The 18,128-nt window shown below is 44.7% G+C and overlaps 1 protein-coding gene across 2 annotated transcripts in view; it reads right to left on the bottom strand.

Moving 5' to 3' along the window:
- Window positions 1-18,015, bottom strand: part of SPG11 (SPG11 vesicle trafficking associated, spatacsin) — a 33,127-nt gene extending 15,112 nt beyond the window's left edge. For both annotated transcript variants that reach the window (XM_083411752.1, XM_083411753.1), the window contains exons 1-20: window positions 17,642-18,015; window positions 15,894-16,078; window positions 15,326-15,556; window positions 13,622-13,817; window positions 13,109-13,246; window positions 12,296-12,744; window positions 11,959-12,104; window positions 11,113-11,245; window positions 10,466-10,621; window positions 8,829-9,007; window positions 7,947-8,123; window positions 7,123-7,194; window positions 6,610-6,737; window positions 6,081-6,253; window positions 5,092-5,290; window positions 4,473-4,676; window positions 3,886-3,992; window positions 2,863-3,008; window positions 2,488-2,640; window positions 598-664 (exon numbers count right to left, since the gene is read on the bottom strand). In XM_083411752.1, coding sequence (XP_083267878.1) covers window positions 598-664; window positions 2,488-2,640; window positions 2,863-3,008; window positions 3,886-3,992; window positions 4,473-4,676; window positions 5,092-5,290; window positions 6,081-6,253; window positions 6,610-6,737; window positions 7,123-7,194; window positions 7,947-8,123; window positions 8,829-9,007; window positions 10,466-10,621; window positions 11,113-11,245; window positions 11,959-12,104; window positions 12,296-12,744; window positions 13,109-13,246; window positions 13,622-13,817; window positions 15,326-15,556; window positions 15,894-16,078; window positions 17,642-17,862 — 3,460 coding nt within the window. In that variant the 5' untranslated portion in view covers window positions 17,863-18,015. The remainder of the gene's footprint in view (window positions 1-597; window positions 665-2,487; window positions 2,641-2,862; window positions 3,009-3,885; window positions 3,993-4,472; window positions 4,677-5,091; window positions 5,291-6,080; window positions 6,254-6,609; window positions 6,738-7,122; window positions 7,195-7,946; window positions 8,124-8,828; window positions 9,008-10,465; window positions 10,622-11,112; window positions 11,246-11,958; window positions 12,105-12,295; window positions 12,745-13,108; window positions 13,247-13,621; window positions 13,818-15,325; window positions 15,557-15,893; window positions 16,079-17,641) is intronic.
- Window positions 18,016-18,128: the final 113 nt, after the last annotated feature.

The raw sequence follows: 18,128 nt of genomic DNA, 5'->3' as shown, positions 1-18,128 counted from the left end.
GGCCTCCTCTGATACAGAAGAACCACAGGACCATTGTCTGACTGGCAGTGGCTTTCTGGACAGTGTAAGGCTTGTGTGTGAGATCCAAGAAGTGGATTGATGAAAGGGAGCTCCAAGGGAAGGAGAACTCTTTTTCAAGAATTTGTTCAAGAATTTGGCTGTCCAATAGCCACATCCACTGAATAAACTTTTTTTTTAAAAAAATAGTAATCTGTACAACAATTTAAATTACAGGAGCAAGACAACATGGCCAAAAACCACTTAAGATCAAGTCTTAATAACTGGCAAAAAGACAATACAGAAATGTTCTTGTTGCCAACTTTAGGAGAGTGGCAGTCTGGGACATCATTTAGATTCAAGATAAACAGCTAGGAGGCAAGAATACAAGCTTGCCTAATTCTAGGGCTCTATTTCACCTTCTGAAAGATCAGATGCAACAGGGAGAGCAAAGAAGATTTTGCTGGAAGCCAAACCTCTCAGCACCTTGTCAGCTCCCAGAGAAATGTCTGTTTAACAGAATGAAATACTGGGAGATTCCACACACGTATACTTTATACTCACTTTAAATAGTAACAAGATATGGCAAAAGTTACCTACCAGGTATGACAAGTGTATTTGCTGACTGCCAGCCAAACAATTTTGTGGGATCAAATGGAACTAACGCCTGAAAAATCAGAACACAACATTAATTTCAAGGCCTGCTTAAAGTGCAGCAAACATGTTAACCCAAGCTGCTCGACTGAGCACACATCTTGTGCAGCATCTTACACATGTAGTACAGCTGCTGCCACACACTGACCCAGATATCCTGGAATGAAACAGTCACATCAAATTCAAACCCAGCCTTATATACATACACTCCACAGAGCAGAGTGCAGCTCCAGAGGATTTTATTTATTCAAAAGCATATTTAAGCCACTTAATATTTTAAAGTATCCGTGTCAAGTGAAACCAAGCTGAGAGGAGAAAATTATCCACAGAGGGCGAGCAAAAGGGCATTTCACTCTTAAACATTGGTAGGCAAACTAGGGCCCGGAGGCCAGATCCAGCCCAATCACCTTCTAAATCTGGCCTGCAGACGGTCGGGGAATCAGTGTCTTTTTATATGAGTAGAATGTGTGCTTTTATTTAAAATGCATCTCTGGGTTATTTGTGGGGCATAGGAATTCGTTCATTTTTATTTCCAAAATATAGTCCAGCTCCCCACAAGGTCTGAGAGACAGTGGACCAGCCCTCTGCTGAAAAAGTTTGCTGACCTCTGCTTAAGCATCCAACAAGATGCAGCAGCTCCATGAAATGCTCTTGTGATAAGTGATGGTGGGAGAAACAGGTGCCTTTCCACTTGTGCAAGTCAGGGCTATTGCTATGTAGCTGTGGCTAAGATGAGGAGAAGTGGCCAAGGGGTGGTGGTATGGGAGCCATGTCACCACACACAGAGATCCCCGGTAGTACTGCTCCCTGCCTTGCAAGGCTTTTTCCACTTGGCCTGGGAGGACTGACTCCAGCTACAAAAGCTGAGGCTGCTGAACAGATTCTTTGGTTGGGGGGTGTAGTTGGGGGCAGTTCTTGTTTCTATTCCTTTATTTTAGGTTTTATTATGATTTATGTGGAAACTGTTTAATTTGGTTGTGCACTATTTGCTGTTTTGTTTACAGTTTATGACTACTTACGTTTGCAATTATGTGTCATTTTTAATGTTACAAGCTGCCTTGAGCATGGCTTTAACTTTGGAAAGGCGACATGCAAATATAATTATGTATGTATATATGTTCTAGTGTACACTGCTGGGAGTCCTGGGCCCTGTACGTTGGAAGGAGGTGCATAGGCTAAGCCCCCAGGACATCCACACAGGCTCAGTCATGTGTCTTTTTTCCTACCTGCTCCTGTGACTGTGTGGTTAGGGAGTTGCTCTCTGAAGCTGGAAGCTGCAGCCTCTCCCTATCCAATCCCAAATTAATGCTGCTTGCAGAATACCCAGAAGGAAGAGGCAATGCCCTGCAGAGGTCACCGTCAGCATTTTGCAGGAGAGGAACTCAAACCTGTGCCCCACTTTCCCATTACAGCCCTCTTTCAAGTCTCACTGGTGTTAAGTTTGGGTAAAGTGGCAGCTGCTGTAACTAGACTCTAGCATTACAGCGCCTGGATCAAGGGAAGCAATAGTTCCACTCTATTCTGCCTTCTCAAACCCCACCTGGGCACCACAGTTTAAGAAGGATATGGACAAGCTGGAACATGGGCAGAGGAGGCCACTAACATGATAAAGGGTCTACAAATCAAGTCTTATGAGGAACAGTTGAAGGAGTTGTGTACGTTTAGCCTGGAAGAGAAGACTGAAAAGTGATAAACCTCCTTCCTTGGAGGGTTTTCAGCAGAGGTTGGATGAGTTTCCTGCATTGCAGGAAAGACTAGATGATCTTTGGGGTCCCTTCCAACCCTACAATTCTATGATTCTATTTGTATTGGGGGCAGATAGGTATATATTTATACCTGGACAAGGTGGTAGAGAGAAATGTCGGAAGGCAAGGTCCCATGACTGGTATACTGGGGGAAGAGGGCTGCTCTCAGCTTGGGATAAGGAGCAAGGGCCATCCTGAAGAGCTGGGCATCTACTTTCTCTCCTCCATCTCCATTCTGAAGGATCTACAATGAAGAAGAACCACCTGAATACACTTGCAAGGAAATGGGAACCGAACAGTTCATTGGCACAAGCAACAGCACCTGACACAAGGCTTCATCTGCACCTTCAGAGAAAGAACACAACCCAAATTTTCTCAGGCTGCTGGCATTTAAGATCTTTTGGACATTTCCCGTCACTTTGAAAGGAAAAGGTCATCAGCATCCTGCCAATATTCTACAGCATACCTGGTCAATACCTCCAGGGGTGTACATTGTGGTGGCAAGAGCAAGGAGCGTTCGGCCTTCCAACAGCATTGTGCTCACACTGGCCTGGTTGCTGGGAATCAAGATCTGGGCGTTTGCCAGGCTAGCTTGGAAAATCTTATTTGCATCTGGAGGGAGGAAAAAAGAAAAAACTGTTGCCTTGTTTTCCATTATTATACCCTGTCTTTCTGCCCAAGAACAGGCTCCAAAGGCGGATATCAAAAAGAAGAAATTCACACATTATTATTATTATTATTATTTGATTTCTTACCTGCCCTTCACCATTACAACAATTTTAAAATACAATATTAAAACCAGTTAAAACACAGCAAAACTTAAAAAGGCCAAACACATGGCAACAATACTAGTTGATCAACAGTTGACTTTTCTGACATCAGCCAGAATGTTACCTCCAATTTAAATAAAAATAAAAATCCAACCCATGGCATATACAATCCTCTCTCTGAAAGCTCCCTGTGGGGAAGGTTCCATAGATGGGGCACTGCTATAACTAGTTCCCCCACCACAATGCTGTGGGCAGGGGAACCTGGAGCAGGACTTACCACCCCTTTGAGTTGGGCCCATAAATCAACCAGGAGTCAGCTAAGAACAAAAAAGATTTCATTCCTATGTCGAAAGCCCAGTATGTTCTGGACCAGCTGTTGCATCCAAACATTTTTTAAAGGCAGCCCCATATAAAGCACATTGCAGAAACCTAATCTTTGAGGTTAGCAGACTGTTATTGACAGCGGCTGGGTCTCCATTTCTCAGAATAGGATGCCAGAAAACCCACAGACCAGACAACGCTGGTATAAAAGGTGCTCGTCCCCACAGCAACCACCTAAGCATCCACAGAAAAGGTGAAGCCCAGGTGAGTTCCAACCTGACCATTTAGGGAGAATCCATCATCACTTTGGATGGTCAATGGCTCACAAATGTTTGTTTTTAATCAGAATTGCACAAAGAACATTGGCCCAGAAGAGAATCACAGATGAAGGTTCCTACCTCCAGAATTGCTGGCGATGGCTCGACACCGCACTAAAAACTCAAACCACGGATGAGCTTCGTGAAGTGCTTTGTCATCCAAAAGAGGGCAATCTGAAGGAAATAAACTGCAAAATCAAGGACACAATATCAATTTCATAGAATAAAAAAGAAATACAAGTTATTTCCCCCTTCTAAAATATGGGCCAGTAGAAGGCGGGGCAAGCAGCCACATGGATTTTGAGAAGACCAACTGCTCTGGCAGGAGTAAAAGAGACTGATGTCTTAGTTAGCTAGGGGTGTACTGACCACACAGACCCCACTGGTCAAGCACTCTCTCATCTCTGCTCCTTTAGGTTACAAAATTAGATGATGCTCCAGGTGCAGAGTCCTGAACAAAGCTCCATTGGAAGAAGGCAACAGTCTGGGGGCATGGGGAGAAGTTCTGCTGCCTTTGTTCTGAAAACATTTTGGAGGGGGTGGTGGAAAGAGGGTGTCTGACGAGGCTTCACCAACCTGAACTACAACTCCCATCACAGGTAGACAAAGCAGGTAGACACATATACAAATGTGTGTATACGAAACCACTTCAGGTCATGTATTCCTACCTATAGTAGTCGAGATAGGTGTAGAGAAGATGGTCTAGCCCATGTTCTAAACAGTACAGGATAAAGCAGGCATGGAAATCTAGGCCACTGGTTGACATATATTCTGGAACAGGATGAGGATTCTGCATCACTCCTCCAACAAGAGTCAATCTCTGGAGAAGGCATTCAAAGTCTTCTAGTTCCACTGGCACAAATATTCCATTGCTACCAAGAAAAACAAAGCAATCTTTTTAATGCAAAGCAGCCAGTGATCTCTTCACAAAGTTGTTAAGGAGACTTCCACCAATAAACGCTACTTCCACCAATAAACAATACTGCTTGACAGAAGTGGATCATCAATTTAGAGCTAGATAGGGGAACACCTTTCAGCCTAAAGGCCAGATTCAAAACCTGGCTAGTCTTCAGGGGCCACATTCCAATGGTGGGTGGGTAAGAGATTATGTAAAATTATGGGCAATTATAAATCTAACCCAGGAAACTACAGAAAGTTGCAGGGCAGATCAAAATGACTGATGTCAAATGATGTCAAGTGGGCACAGTTTGCTGGAATTGGCCTGGTGGACTGAATGAGACCCGTGGCCAGAGGTTCCCCCAACCAAGACTTAGACAAGGCACATACCTGGCTAAATTGTCCAATATTTCATTTTGCATGTAATGGCTACACAATGTTCTCCGCTCAATGGTCTCTGTTGTCAGCTGTGGCCAGTTTGTGCTACTGTCCTGTTGCTGAGATGCTGCAATCCATGAGCTCATACTGGAGTAGTCATGCCAAGATGACAGGTGCATCCAAAGAACCTCTGGATCACATGATTTGCGTTCTGTGTGTGGTTTTTTTAAAAAAAGGTAGTCAGTACAATAAACTATGTGCATGCCTGTAGTTGCACACTGTGTATAGGGTCACAGGGTTAGTCCCCACTGTCACTGCAAAAGAAAGCACTGTAAGCTTAGGAAGAGTAAGTGTGTATGAGCCAATCTGTTTCCTGGTGTAATGCAAAGAATTAGGTCTTATCCTTAAAACTCTTAACAATCTGGGTGCAGGATACCCAAGGGGCTGCTTCACCAACATCAGTCTGCCCTCACTCTATCAGAGAGGCTCCTGTCCATATCCTGTCTGTGGCCGAGGCACAGTTAGTTAGGACAAGGTAAAAGGTCTTCTAGGCAGCTATGCCCTGATTACTGAATACATGACCCTTTGCTCCCCACTCTGGCCCAAATCCAGGATACTCCCGATTCATTCCTTTCAACAGATCCCTTATTATCAATGCAAACTGTAGAAAAGGGGGTGGGCTCATCCCAGACGTGGGCTGCAGAAGGTAACAGGGGGTTAAAAGCTCCTCACATGCTGGGTGGAGTCCCAATCCAAAACAAGTCCCCAGTGCCTGCCATTTCCTGTTTTTTTTCCCCCTCTGCAGCCACTACAAAAATTGAGGGTGGGGAGCAAGTGAGGCTTCAGGGGTCAGATGGGAAGCCTCTGAGGGTTGCATCTGACTTGGGGGTCAGATATCCCCACACTTGCTTTAAAACATTATGGCCTATTGTTAGTCCCAAAAGAACAGCCTTAAGACACAAAGCTCCCTGACCACAACATATTTATGGCAGAGTACTTGCCTTCAGGAGATTGCATAGGAAGAAGAATCGTCTCTCGGGTAACCTGATCCCACCACTGAGCCCAGTTTAACATAATACTGTACTCTGCAATATTAACTCCGTCTTCATTGCATTGCAGGAATGAATCCAGAACAGGAATGTGGATAGACAGATCTTGTTCTTTTCTCCAGGAACTGAAAATGAGAACAAAACATCTCTATGAGGTCCATGTCATTTATCTACTCTTCCTGATGAGTTCAGATTTTCAAGCTAGTCACCTTGTTCCCAATACAACCATTTCCAATGAACAGTGAAAGTTTGCAGCCTACAGCACAGTTAAGCTGGAACTGCTAACAACCAGTTGAGTAAGAAGGAAAATCATCCCACACCTTCCATGGAAAGAAAGCTTGCAGCTGGAGAAAGCAGGAGCAAACAAAGACTCACTTTTTTTTTTGCTGCATGGGTAGAGATTCAAAACCTCGCACAATTCTCATCACATCACTGTTGGTAAAGATGATGTTTTTAAAAATTGAGGCTGAAGATCTATTACCTGGGCTGGGCTGTAGTCTTTTCCTTCTCTTGGAAAGTTTTTGCATAGACATTTTCCACCTTATGCACAAAATCTATCATTTCCTTCTCAGCTTCAGAAAAGTAGTTTTCCTCTTTCAGTATGTTCACCTTGAGAGTCAAACCAAAACATTAACTAGCAATGCAGTTTGCACCCTAACATCAAAGGCACTGGAAAAGCAACTCCTTAAAGGGTTTGTTGTCAAATCAAAAATATGAGTAGGAACTGGAAGTGGTCTAGAACAAAACAGTGTGGTGTGGATCCCTGATAGAACTGATGTCACCGCAACAGGATTTCCACATCAGCTACTAATGCCAAAGAGACAACATGAAAGTGAAGTCATCACTGGGACCTGGGTGAAAACTAACACAATTTGTGAGGTGGGGGGGGGGGGCAGTAGCAGCAGAAGTCACCCAGGAATGTACCCTGCACATGCAGTTGAAACATATGAAATTAAAGGACCACAATCCATGCAAAGGTTTTCCCCGCACTCACCAAAAAGTCACGAACATGGTGATCAGTTACGTAGAAACATATTTTGCGCAGCTGCTCCATCACATTGAAGCCCTGTCAAGGGAGGGGAAGGGTAGAAGAGTTTACACAAGAAAGTATTAATGCCATATTTTCTCTCATAGGCTTTCTTTTGTGCGTATCTACAAAGGATTTCAGGGCTCGGCTACAGCTTGCAAACAACTGAAGAAATTTCAACAACAGATTGCGAAATGGGCTTAAAATGCTCAACGCTTAAAAACTCCTGCCTCCCTTCCTCAGACAAATTATTACTATTACTGTTGGTTGCTTTTTACAGCAAAGTGTCTCAAAGCGACTTACATAATAAAAACAGAGGTACAAAAAATATTAAAACCAAATATAAAAACGGCAATAAAAGAAGACCTAAAGTGCTTATCCAAATATATATACATAAAAGGAACATATACTACCCTTTTTAAAAAGATGACTGCAGAAAGTGACAACAGACCTATGTTACCCACCCAATTAAGAATCAAATGCATACATGCACACATATATAAACGTTAGTGTGCGTTTGTGTGTGTGTGCTTATCCTTCAATGGATCATGCCCATACTTATTTTTCTCCTATGTTAGATACTTCTCTCCCTCTCCCCTGAATTAAGCAGAATATGACAGGAAAAAGAAAATCCTTAATGAGTTCAACTCCCATTGTTAACTCGCCAAGGACCCCCAATGGCCATTCTTTAGCACCTGAAGAAGCAAAGCCAATCCCTTGCTGTGTGTACCTGCAAATACACTGAAGTAAGCACTGTAGATCAGGCCACGCTCTGGACATGCATTACTCACCATGTTTCTTAGGAGTTTGGAGGCTTCTTTGACATCATCCTTCAGAAGGCTTTTGTACACCAGATCCAGTCCTATCTGGGTCAGCACCTTAAGATTCTGGGCAGGGTTACCTGCCATCCGGAAGAAGGTCTGAGCCTCTGGGAGCTTGTTGTTTAATATGGCTTCAGCAACCGTTTGCTGAAAGAGCAAAGAAGGGCATGCAATGCAACTAGCTGCTCTTGAAAAACACCACGCTTGACATTCAACCTCTTTCCTGAAGGGTCGGGAGAGGCAAGTTGGGGAATGGCAGAGAAGTGGGTGGAAGTTGTTAAGGGCACACAATCTAGTCTTAAGAACACAGGAAGTCACCTGCTTTAGCTGAGATTCCTGCATTGCAGGGGGTTGAACTAGATGACCCTTGGGGTCCCTTTCAATTCAACAATTCTATGATTATGAGGAAGGGGGAAAATGTCTCTCTTGCTACTTTCCCTCCATGCTACCACTTGATCATTCTAGTAGCCCTTCTTACATATTTTCCAGTTCCAGGATATCCTTTTCTGTTATGAGGCAGCCAGAACTGGACACAGTCTTCCATTGCTATACTATCAAATTGTACTTTCAAATCCTTCCTTAGCACACAACTTTTCAAAAGTTGTCCAAACCAAGTTAATGTTTTTATTGTGCTACCTGCCTTTCATTTCAATGGGAGTGTTTGGCACACAGTCTCTAGCTCTCTCACTGAAATCAACAGGACTTCCAAACGCTTAACTATGGCTGGATTCTGCCATAAACGTGGCTTTAGGTCACTCATTTTTCCTTGGGATAATGAAATTGTTTAGCAAACAGACACAATGTCTTGGACAATATATGCTCAGGCGTTTTTGAAACTGATGCTCCGGTTACCTCTGTATTAAACTTTTCCCACTTCTGGCTTTGTTCTACGCAGGGTACGTCTTCTTCAAGATCGCACGTGAAGCTGATGACACTGGAAGGCTTGTGAGGGAACTTTATCATAAACATCCTAAGTTTATTGATGTAGCTGGTTAAAATATCAACACATCTGTCCAGATTTTCATCCAGTTCTGTGAAGATTACAGGAAGACACTTAATGGAAGGAACGAATGAAAACATCTCCCTGGGAGACTTGCAACACTAAGGGTAGCCCAATGAACATTAACATATTCAAAGACATATCCCACCACATCCTGTTCCGCTTGCACTGGCGCAGAGGGGGAGAAAGACATTCTCCCCTTCATTCCTCTCCTCATTACCAGTGGTGACAGTGACAACAGGAACACAGGGAAGCCTGCCTGGGCCACTCACCTGCCCACTCACAAAGGTCCACTCAGTCATCAACATGATGACAAAGGAGTCCAAATATAGTATAGAGAGAAACACACAAGATGCAAAAGTGCCAAAGCCCACAGTATGAACTGACTATAAGATACTGATCCCTCCTGACCCAGTACAGGTGCTGGTCCAGCTAGTCCAAAGGACTATGTTGTTAAGTCAACTTAAATCCTGGAAAACTGACTTAATTGTTTTATGAATCACAGCTTTACAGCCCATACAGCGACTATGATTGTCTGTGTGTTTATTCACGAGCACATCCCACGGAATCCAAAAGAGCACACCTCCAAGTATGTGTGTATAGGATTTGGACATTACGGTAATGGAAGAAAACAATTACTGTATTTTTTGCCCTATAGGACGCACTTTTTCCCCTCCAAAAATGAAGGGAAAATGTGTGTGCGCCCTATGGGGCAAATACAGGCTTTTGCTGAAGACCCCTCTTGCTCTCCAGGCTTCAGGAAGCTCTGCACAACCCTCGGGAGCCCGGTGTGGAGCTGCGCCGGGCTCCCGAGGCTTGGGCAGAGCTGCCTGCATTCCCGGGCTTCGCACAGCTCCGCGCAACCCTCCGGAGCCTGGCGCGAACCCGCGCCGGGCTCCCGAGGGTTGCGCAGTGCTGCCTGCACTCCTGGGCTTCACGCAGCTCCACGCAACCTTCCGGAGCCCGGCGTGGCTTCGCACCGGGCTCCCAAAGGTTGTGCAGAACTGCCTACATTCTGAAGCCCGGGGCGCGCTGAAGAGCGTGCCTGGGCTTCGCGCAGCTCTCCACAAGCCTGGGGAGACCGGCACGGCTCCCTAGGCTTGCGGATAGCAGGCTGTTCTGGGGGCTGGGGTCGGGGGAAGCTCAGGCTTCCCCCGCGCCTGGTGGGGGGGGGGAAATAATTTTTTTTCTTTATTCCCCCCCCCCCCAAAAAAAAACTAGGTGCGTTCTATGGGGCGATGCGTCCTATGGGGCGAAAAATACGGTATACACTATTCACTGAGCTGAGGCCTGAATCGCTCCTCCTCTTCTCTCATCAAATATCACCACTGGAGAGATGTTGTTGTTGTTTTTTTTAAAAAAAAGGTCACATGCAGGAGCACACAGCTTGCACATGAAAATAGCTCAAATAGTAGAAAGGTTTCATGGCCCGTTACTGGGGAAATGCAGAGCATGATGATAATTCAAGCAACACAAGCACAACCGTTACCTTCTCTGTGGATACAAATTTCACGGAGCTGTTTGTTAAGGAAAGACAGGGTGAGGTTCAGCAGCTGCTCAGAGAAATGCTTGCTCTGTGCTTCCAAATCATTTTCTCGGATTGCCATGCAAAGCAAATCTAAGGCTGGTGTAAGCTCTTCCATGCCTGTGTGAGAAAAATTAAAGCAGGAAATGACCAGAAGATCGCTTTAAAATGTCCTCTCCCCACTCAAAAAAGGATTCTCAGAAAAGAAAGCACAGCTTGCCTCCATCTTTTATATGGCATCCATTTACCCGATTGCACTTTCTGAATACACAGGGCATGTTCCATCTCTCCCAAGAATGCTTCACTGAATATAGTATGCCCTTATATAGCTCTGATTATTTTCTATGTGGCTTGTGCAGCATTAATTTCACACGAGCTGTACCACAGTGAATTTCTTTCATCCTCACTACACCAGCCTTTCCTAACATGGAACTTTCCAGATGCTTTGGATCGCGATCAGTCTCGGCAACATATGGCCATGTTGGCTGGGGCTGATGGGAACTGTAGTCCAAAATATCTGGAAGGCATCAGGCAGGTGAAGACTACACTATGCTTTTCGAAGGTCTGTGTCAAAGCAATGTCCATTTCAGCATTTACATTGTTTTACTTACTCTTCAAGTAAAAATCTGACAAAGTGCTTGCAGGCTGATCTTGTAAGGAGCAAGTTGCGGAGGGACTGAAAATATTCTCTTTGTTCTTTAAAAAGAAATCCACTGTGTCCAACTGACGGTTCTCTAAGCCAGCCTAAACAGCAACAACAGAATCACTGTTAAAAATGCAGCAACATGTAGAAACAGAAGTTATTAAATAAGGGACTGATATTCTTTTTGCGGGTTGAAAAGTTACTTTCTACCAATTTGCAGGGTGGTTAAACAACAAGGCAAGAACAAAGTACTAAAAAAAAAAAGAAAAAAAAAGCATCCACGCAAGAATGCAATTAAATAAGCCAAAATGTCATGCAACAAGCCAAGAGAGCCTGTTTTCCCCAAGCACTATTCCACTATGGACCCATAAGTGAGGCTTCATGAAGGAGGGTGGAATGTCCTTCTATCTATCAGAAAAATAGATGCCCAGCAGGTAAGAACTTCCATTTGTCTTCTTGTGGGAGGAGGACTTTCCTAGATAGGATGTGCAGCAGAAATCAGGAAAAGAAGGATCACCTCATGCCGAAAATACTGCAGAATAAAAAACTAGGGCTGGAGGACAGAGTCACCAAGAGCAGTCAGTTTTGCCTGCTCCACAATTTAGCCACATGGCAGTTCTGTATATTACTTTGGGTGGTGCCCTTTCCATGTAGCCTGCAAAGGCTGCAGGTTAGATAAGCTCAAAGTAAACATTTGAGGCTGTCAAAAAGAAAAAGAAAAAAAGAATCCCCTGCCAGTTGCAAGATCCCACCACTCCCAGCACTGGGGGATGTGGGAGGCACAGAACCTCAAGGGCCACAAGTGTTTCTTTACCTCCAAGGCATGTATGGGAATAGAGCATCTTCCCCATCCATTGAGCTGGCAAAGAGAATCTACAGTGCCAGCACTTCCATGGATGATCAGTCTATTCAAGAATTCCTCTTGAGTCAAGCCAAACAGAACCAAGGAGAGGCCGAGCTCTAAGGGTTATAATAAATAAAAGAAGAACTTATTCACCTGTCATATCAAACATGATCTATATGGTACTTTATGAGACTGAATGCAATCTTCTTGCATTGCCCTCAATCGTGTCAGTACTTACAAACAAAGCAGTGCTTTTGCTTTCTAGACTGCAGACTATGGTTTTTATTTGCAACTAAAAAATGCTCACCTGAAAGGATGGGACATAACTGCTCCTCTCTGTTACACTCCACAAAAAATGAATTTTTGCCCACACAAGAACGCATCACGTCTTGGGTCTCCAAATCCCACAGAAGAAGAATCAGTCCTTCACTCTCACTTGAGAGAGTGAATAATGCACTAAAACCTGTCACAGATTTACACTCGAGTTTCACACCATCTTCTAGTCCTCCTAAGTCTATGCTCTTCCATAGTCTGTCTCTTTTGCCTGTGTTTTGGGGATCTTTTCCTCTTGAGTTTGAAAGGACATGAGCAGCATCATGCAGAAAGGAGGCCTCAGAAGCTTCACGAGACTTACAGTCACAGTGCTCTAGATGCAAAGGATACTGACACCAAGGCAAGAAAACGTTGGCTGCCAAATTTGAAGAATTAGATCCTTTTGTTGTGTCAAACAATGAAGACAAATGTGCCTTCCAGGATCTGGAAAAAAGGAGAAAAATCACACCAACATTTTTAACAATGAATCTATGAATTATCTATAGTTGCATTACTTGAACAAAAAGGATTTGTAATACAGATAAACAGATTGGATAAGTATAGTTTCTTGCCATCAAAACATCTGCAAACTAGTCTTGGGGAGGAGGGTGTTTAGACATAGTTGTGCATCTATTTGGAAATGATGCCACATGTCTAAGCTTATACTAATTCATCCTAACATTCTAAAGCTATTTTACCGGCAGTAACAGCAGGAGCCAGAGAGCCAAAGTGGCAAGTAGGACTGAACAAACATACCCCTCTTTTCCACATAGATTAATGATGCAAGGCAGAAGTTCTGTAGACATACCTGTCGGTCCGAAATGGATGCTGCATAAGTTTCATGCTGTAATCTGAACTTCTGAGGTCATCCTCATCTGTCCCCTCCAACTGTTCTACAGGAAGGTTGTCAAAGTTTCTCTTGCAAATTAAATGCTCAGGATATTCTCTGCAGGGGGAAAGTGTTTATTTATAAATAAGATGATTTCAACTCCACCTTTCAACCCTCAAAAAGTTCCCTATAACAGTTAATCTAAAAAAAATTGAATTTTCACTGGCAATAAACTATAACAATAAAGTGAGCATTAAAAAGTCATTGAAAGCAATTTAAGCAGCAGGGGGAGAAAGTGAGATTAAGACCACAAACGCCCAGCACAATAAAAAGTTTTAACCATTTTCCTAAATGTTTCAAGAGAGCAGGACCATCAAACTTTTCGGGAGAGAGAGAGAGAAAGAGAGAGGAAAAGCTAGAACTGGCAAAGAATTTAAAAAGTGAAAATCTGCCTGCCCAATACCACTTTAAAGCATATTGTGGCCAACCTACTTGAAGTATAAATGGAGGTCAATAGCCACGACACAACTGGAGCTGTTGGCAACCACAGCAACACTGAGATCATGGGATATATTTAACAGTGTAAGAGAAGACAGGATGTCCAGACGCTTCTCATCTTGCCCCTCTGTTTGATAGAGGGAGACATCAACATGGGCAAGGTAGGCACCATCCGTAGCATCGAAAATATCTTTGCAACAATGTCAAAGAAAGACACTTTCTGAGTCACATGAACAGGCACACATGCAAAGGAAAACCCACCATCCTGACACAGCAATCCTATGCATGTTTACTTAGACCTAATGTGCAAGACCACTGGGCACTGTTTCGAATCAAGATAGTAGACTGAACCATTCCAAACTGCACACATTTGGACACCTCTCAGGCACATGGCTAGAACAATCCTCTTCACAGAAAGATTTGGTGCTCCAAAAAAGAAGCATGAAAGAGAAACAGGCTGTGTCAATGCACAGTGAGACAGAGCAGGGGATCTGGGACCCCAATCTTCTCTGCAAGACAAAGAGGGCCCCTGCAAAGAATCAGAGGCAGAGGCTTAGTTAGCACCAAGTCTGGTGACATGCTGGCAGATAAAGGTATAGGTGCACCCATCCAAAGAACAAGGACTCCTTGAAAATAAAGTGTTACTTGTGAAGAAGCTCCTCCTCATGAGAAGACCAAACTCCTCAGGCCAAAGGTTTTCAACCTTTTTGACGCCATGGCTCCCTTGACCAACTACATTTTCTGCAGCACCCATGGGGGCTCAGGAGTCCAGTTATGTCACCCCTTGCCAACAAAGCTGGCAGCCTCTCACCCCTTTTCAAACACCTTCCCTTGTGGAGTGTTCCCTCAGCCTCCTCTCCTCTCCCCTCTCCTTGGGAGTCCTCTGGGGAGCCGCAGCTGCTGCCCATGGTCTCTGAGCGGCCCTCCCCCCCACCCCACCCCAAAAAGAGGTGCCTCCTCCCACTGCCCCACAGGGGCCTGGGACTTGTCTGTCCATTCCCCTCAGCAAGGCCTGGAAGACTGGCTGGCTGGGCTCCCTCACCCACTTGCTTGCTTACTCCAAGGCTGCCTCAGCTCCTGTCAACCAGGTCCCCGTGGCCAGCCCCAGAGGCACCATTTGCCTGGGGAGCTTGTAGCCAGGGCTGCTACAACAGCTGTGCAAGGCTTTGGGAGGCAGAGACGTGAGAGGGCATCAGAGGAGAGGAAAGAGGGATATAGGCCAGTATTGCCGCAGCACTCCTGACCATCATTCAAGGCACCCCAGGGTGCCACGGCACACTGGTTGAAAATCACTGCCTCAGGCAATCCAGATGGCCTCCAGCTGTGCTCTGGGTGGAGCTCTGAAGCTTCCTGGTTAAAAGTCTCCAGTTGCTGGCAGAGTGCTTGAACAAAATCCTTGCATTAGCATCCTGACTTGCCTTGTGACCTAATGGGTTTTGACCTTGTTTTTATCCCGGACTGTTTCTGCATCTTACCTTTTGTATTACTCAAGACTAGCACTTTATTTATTAAGAGACAAACAACAACAAAAATATCCATTTATATATCTCAGTATTTGTCTCTTTCTTAAGAATTAGTGAGCAACACAGAGAATTATCTGCTAGTGTTTTATTTTACTGCTTAAATTATACATTTGTTTTGCAAACCACTCTGTCCTGGAGGAAGGGCAGGATGTTAAAACTCAATTTAAAAGGATACATATCCATCCAGATTCCTCTAACAAGAAAAGAACACCTCTGCAAAAGGCAACATCTACTATCCTTTCCAGAGATTCTGACGACAGATCAAGAAGAAAGCAATCCTCCAACGTTTCTGCTTTCAGTTCTCCTCCAAGAAAAGCAAATTGTGCAATAATACAGTTGTTGAGCAGCATCAAAACTTTTCCATTTTTAAATGACAGCACTCTCAAAGAGGAGATTGAAGATAAACCTGCATGATGAGGACAAAAGGGATATTTTCATATTCTAAGATGCAGTAACAATAGGTGCAGAGAAACAAGCGATACAGCACAGTCCCAATAAAGATAAATGGGTCACCCATCCCACAAGTGGCAAAAGTCAGGCTGTCTGCATTCAATGTTTGAAATAGCCCCACCAATGTTTATAAGCATTACCTGTCTAGAGCAAGTTGCAACTCATGGGCTAAGGTCTGCAATAGATACCATATAACGTATTTTGTTTTCTAGACACTGCTGAAGAATGGCCTCCAAATCAATAAACAAATTAATAAACTAGTATCTTACATCTTGAATGAATGTTATACTCACTAATATTTTTACGTTTGATGAGCTGCTTCTGCGTATCTTCACTGCAGCTCTGCAGGAGTGTTGCATCACATTTTCCAACCTCTAGATTAATTTCATATACGAGAAGTTCATGGGTCTTACTGACAGCAAGCAGTTTAAGACTGTCCACTGGAAGGTTCTCATCTTCCACACTCTCCCATGTGAAGCTAGGAAAACAATACTTAATACATGAGCCATACTGCCAACTGTTCTTCTTTGAAATTTTTAGCATGATGTGCCTTTTAGAGACAAATTACTTAAGTGAAATACATTACTGTCCACTTGCACAAAAAATGACTAAAAATCTTAGAACACAACAGTTGAAAAAGACAACCAACATACAATCAATGAAACAAAAACTCTAGGGAGTGAAACCAATAATAATCTACTGGGGTTTACAATTTTGTCTATTTCTCTAACAAGAATAGTAATACATCCTATTTATCCGAAGAAAAATTACAAGCAACTCAATTACATAACAAGAGAGGTAGGAAGGGACCAGAAGGTGAACTGGGGAACTGTAGATTCTGACAGCTCATTTTACATGGAGATTAAAAGCCTCACAGCAGGTGGGGCTGTTGCAAATGGGATGCTGAGCCAGAGAAGTGGTTGATTCAAGTGAAACTGGGCAGTAATGGGGGGGGGGGCGGCACTGGATAAACCATCCTCAGTGGTGCGGCTAGATGATTCTGGACTTAATGGTCTGACAGCCCCGCCCCCCCCCTTTAGACTACTATGTGGATTATTGCCGTCATGAAGGCCAAAACTGACACTTCTCTTCTCTCCCTCACCCGCAATCCATGCTTTACAACTACTTCCACATCCAAGAGTTGCCAACAGAGGCTTTTGCTGATGTGTCTCCAGCCCCCTCTCCTAAAATGGGGTTTTAAAGAAGCAACAGGATAGTCTGTGTGGTGTGTCCTTAGTTGCAATGCAGGGTGGGGAGAGTATCCAAGACAATTCCTCTGATTTGCAAAGGTGCTAAAGGCCCAAAAAAGGTTGGTGAGACCTAACGATGATAATACTGAGGTCATATGCATCTTTTATCAATGCACCATCATGAATACAGCAACAAACCCATATGTGCTGAAGCAATCAGCACTGTTTCAGATGCCACATAATAACACCTTTGTAAGAACTCAAACTGTTAGTGTGGGAGGCACCTTCACTGTACTCTTTTCGTAAGTTAATTTTTTTATTTTCGTTCATAACACATAAACATTTTGGTGCCTGCTAAAAACACTGTCTAGTCAAGCCTACTCCGATGCTTAGAAACTTGACACAAGCCTTTAATCTGTTTTAGTCTAAACTGTTATTTTAACTTTTCAAAAACTTAAAAATCATGGTTAATTTTTCTTAATAATTCCACTGTTTTATCTTTCTTTTTTTGTAAACCGCTTTGTGGCTCTTTTTTTCCAATCAAGAGGTGCATAAATTTTATGCAAAAACAAACAAACAGCGTTTGCTTCTGCTGCCCCGACATTTACGTGGGGACAAATACCCTTTTGCTGCGGAGGAGGATTGCTGTGCTTCAAAAGCAATAGTAAGTTAGCCTCTGAGATCACCATGTGGGTGGGTGCCTGGTCCTCGACTACGAAACGTTTTTAAATGGGGGGGGGGAAGCTGTCGCTGGGGGTAGACGGGGGTCGAGTCCGTTACCACCTATGGGGGGGGGGTCGACGCTGGACTTGGGACCCCCCAGGCCCGGCCCTTGCTCCACCCCCACTTACTCTTCCCAGGCGCCGGGCAGGGCGATACTGCCGTCCCCGCTGGGCCCGTCCTGCCCGCCGTCGAGCCGGGCTGACACCAGCCCCGTCAAGCGCAGCTCCGCCCCCGTCACGGTCGCCAGCGCGCCTCGGCCGCCGCTGAGCTTGGCCCGGGTGATGCCCTGGCTGGGGCTGCGGAACGGCTGCAGCAGAACGCGAAGCGACCCAGCCTCCGACGCCGCCATTCTTCTCTTTTCCCTGAGAGAACCGCGACCGCCGGGTTCGTGGGTCTCCTCAGAAACCTACCGCGGCCGCCGCCATCTTGGGGCAGAGCCACAACAAGAGAACGAAAGCCGGGAGGGCGGAGGCCGACGCTCTTCCTTCGGACTAACCGTCCCAGAATGCCTCGCGGGGATAAGCTGCCGCACTACAGGCGGCGAGTCAGAGCGTTGCGAGTCGGGAGATGTAGTCCTCGCCGCGCGGAAAGCCGGGGGAGCGAGCTCGTTGGGCG

This window comes from Podarcis tiliguerta (genome assembly GCF_965153285.1).
Source record: "Podarcis tiliguerta genome assembly, chromosome: 14".
NCBI classification, from domain to species: Eukaryota; Metazoa; Chordata; class Lepidosauria; order Squamata; family Lacertidae; genus Podarcis; species Podarcis tiliguerta.
This window is presented reverse-complemented; position numbering and strand designations above follow the sequence as displayed.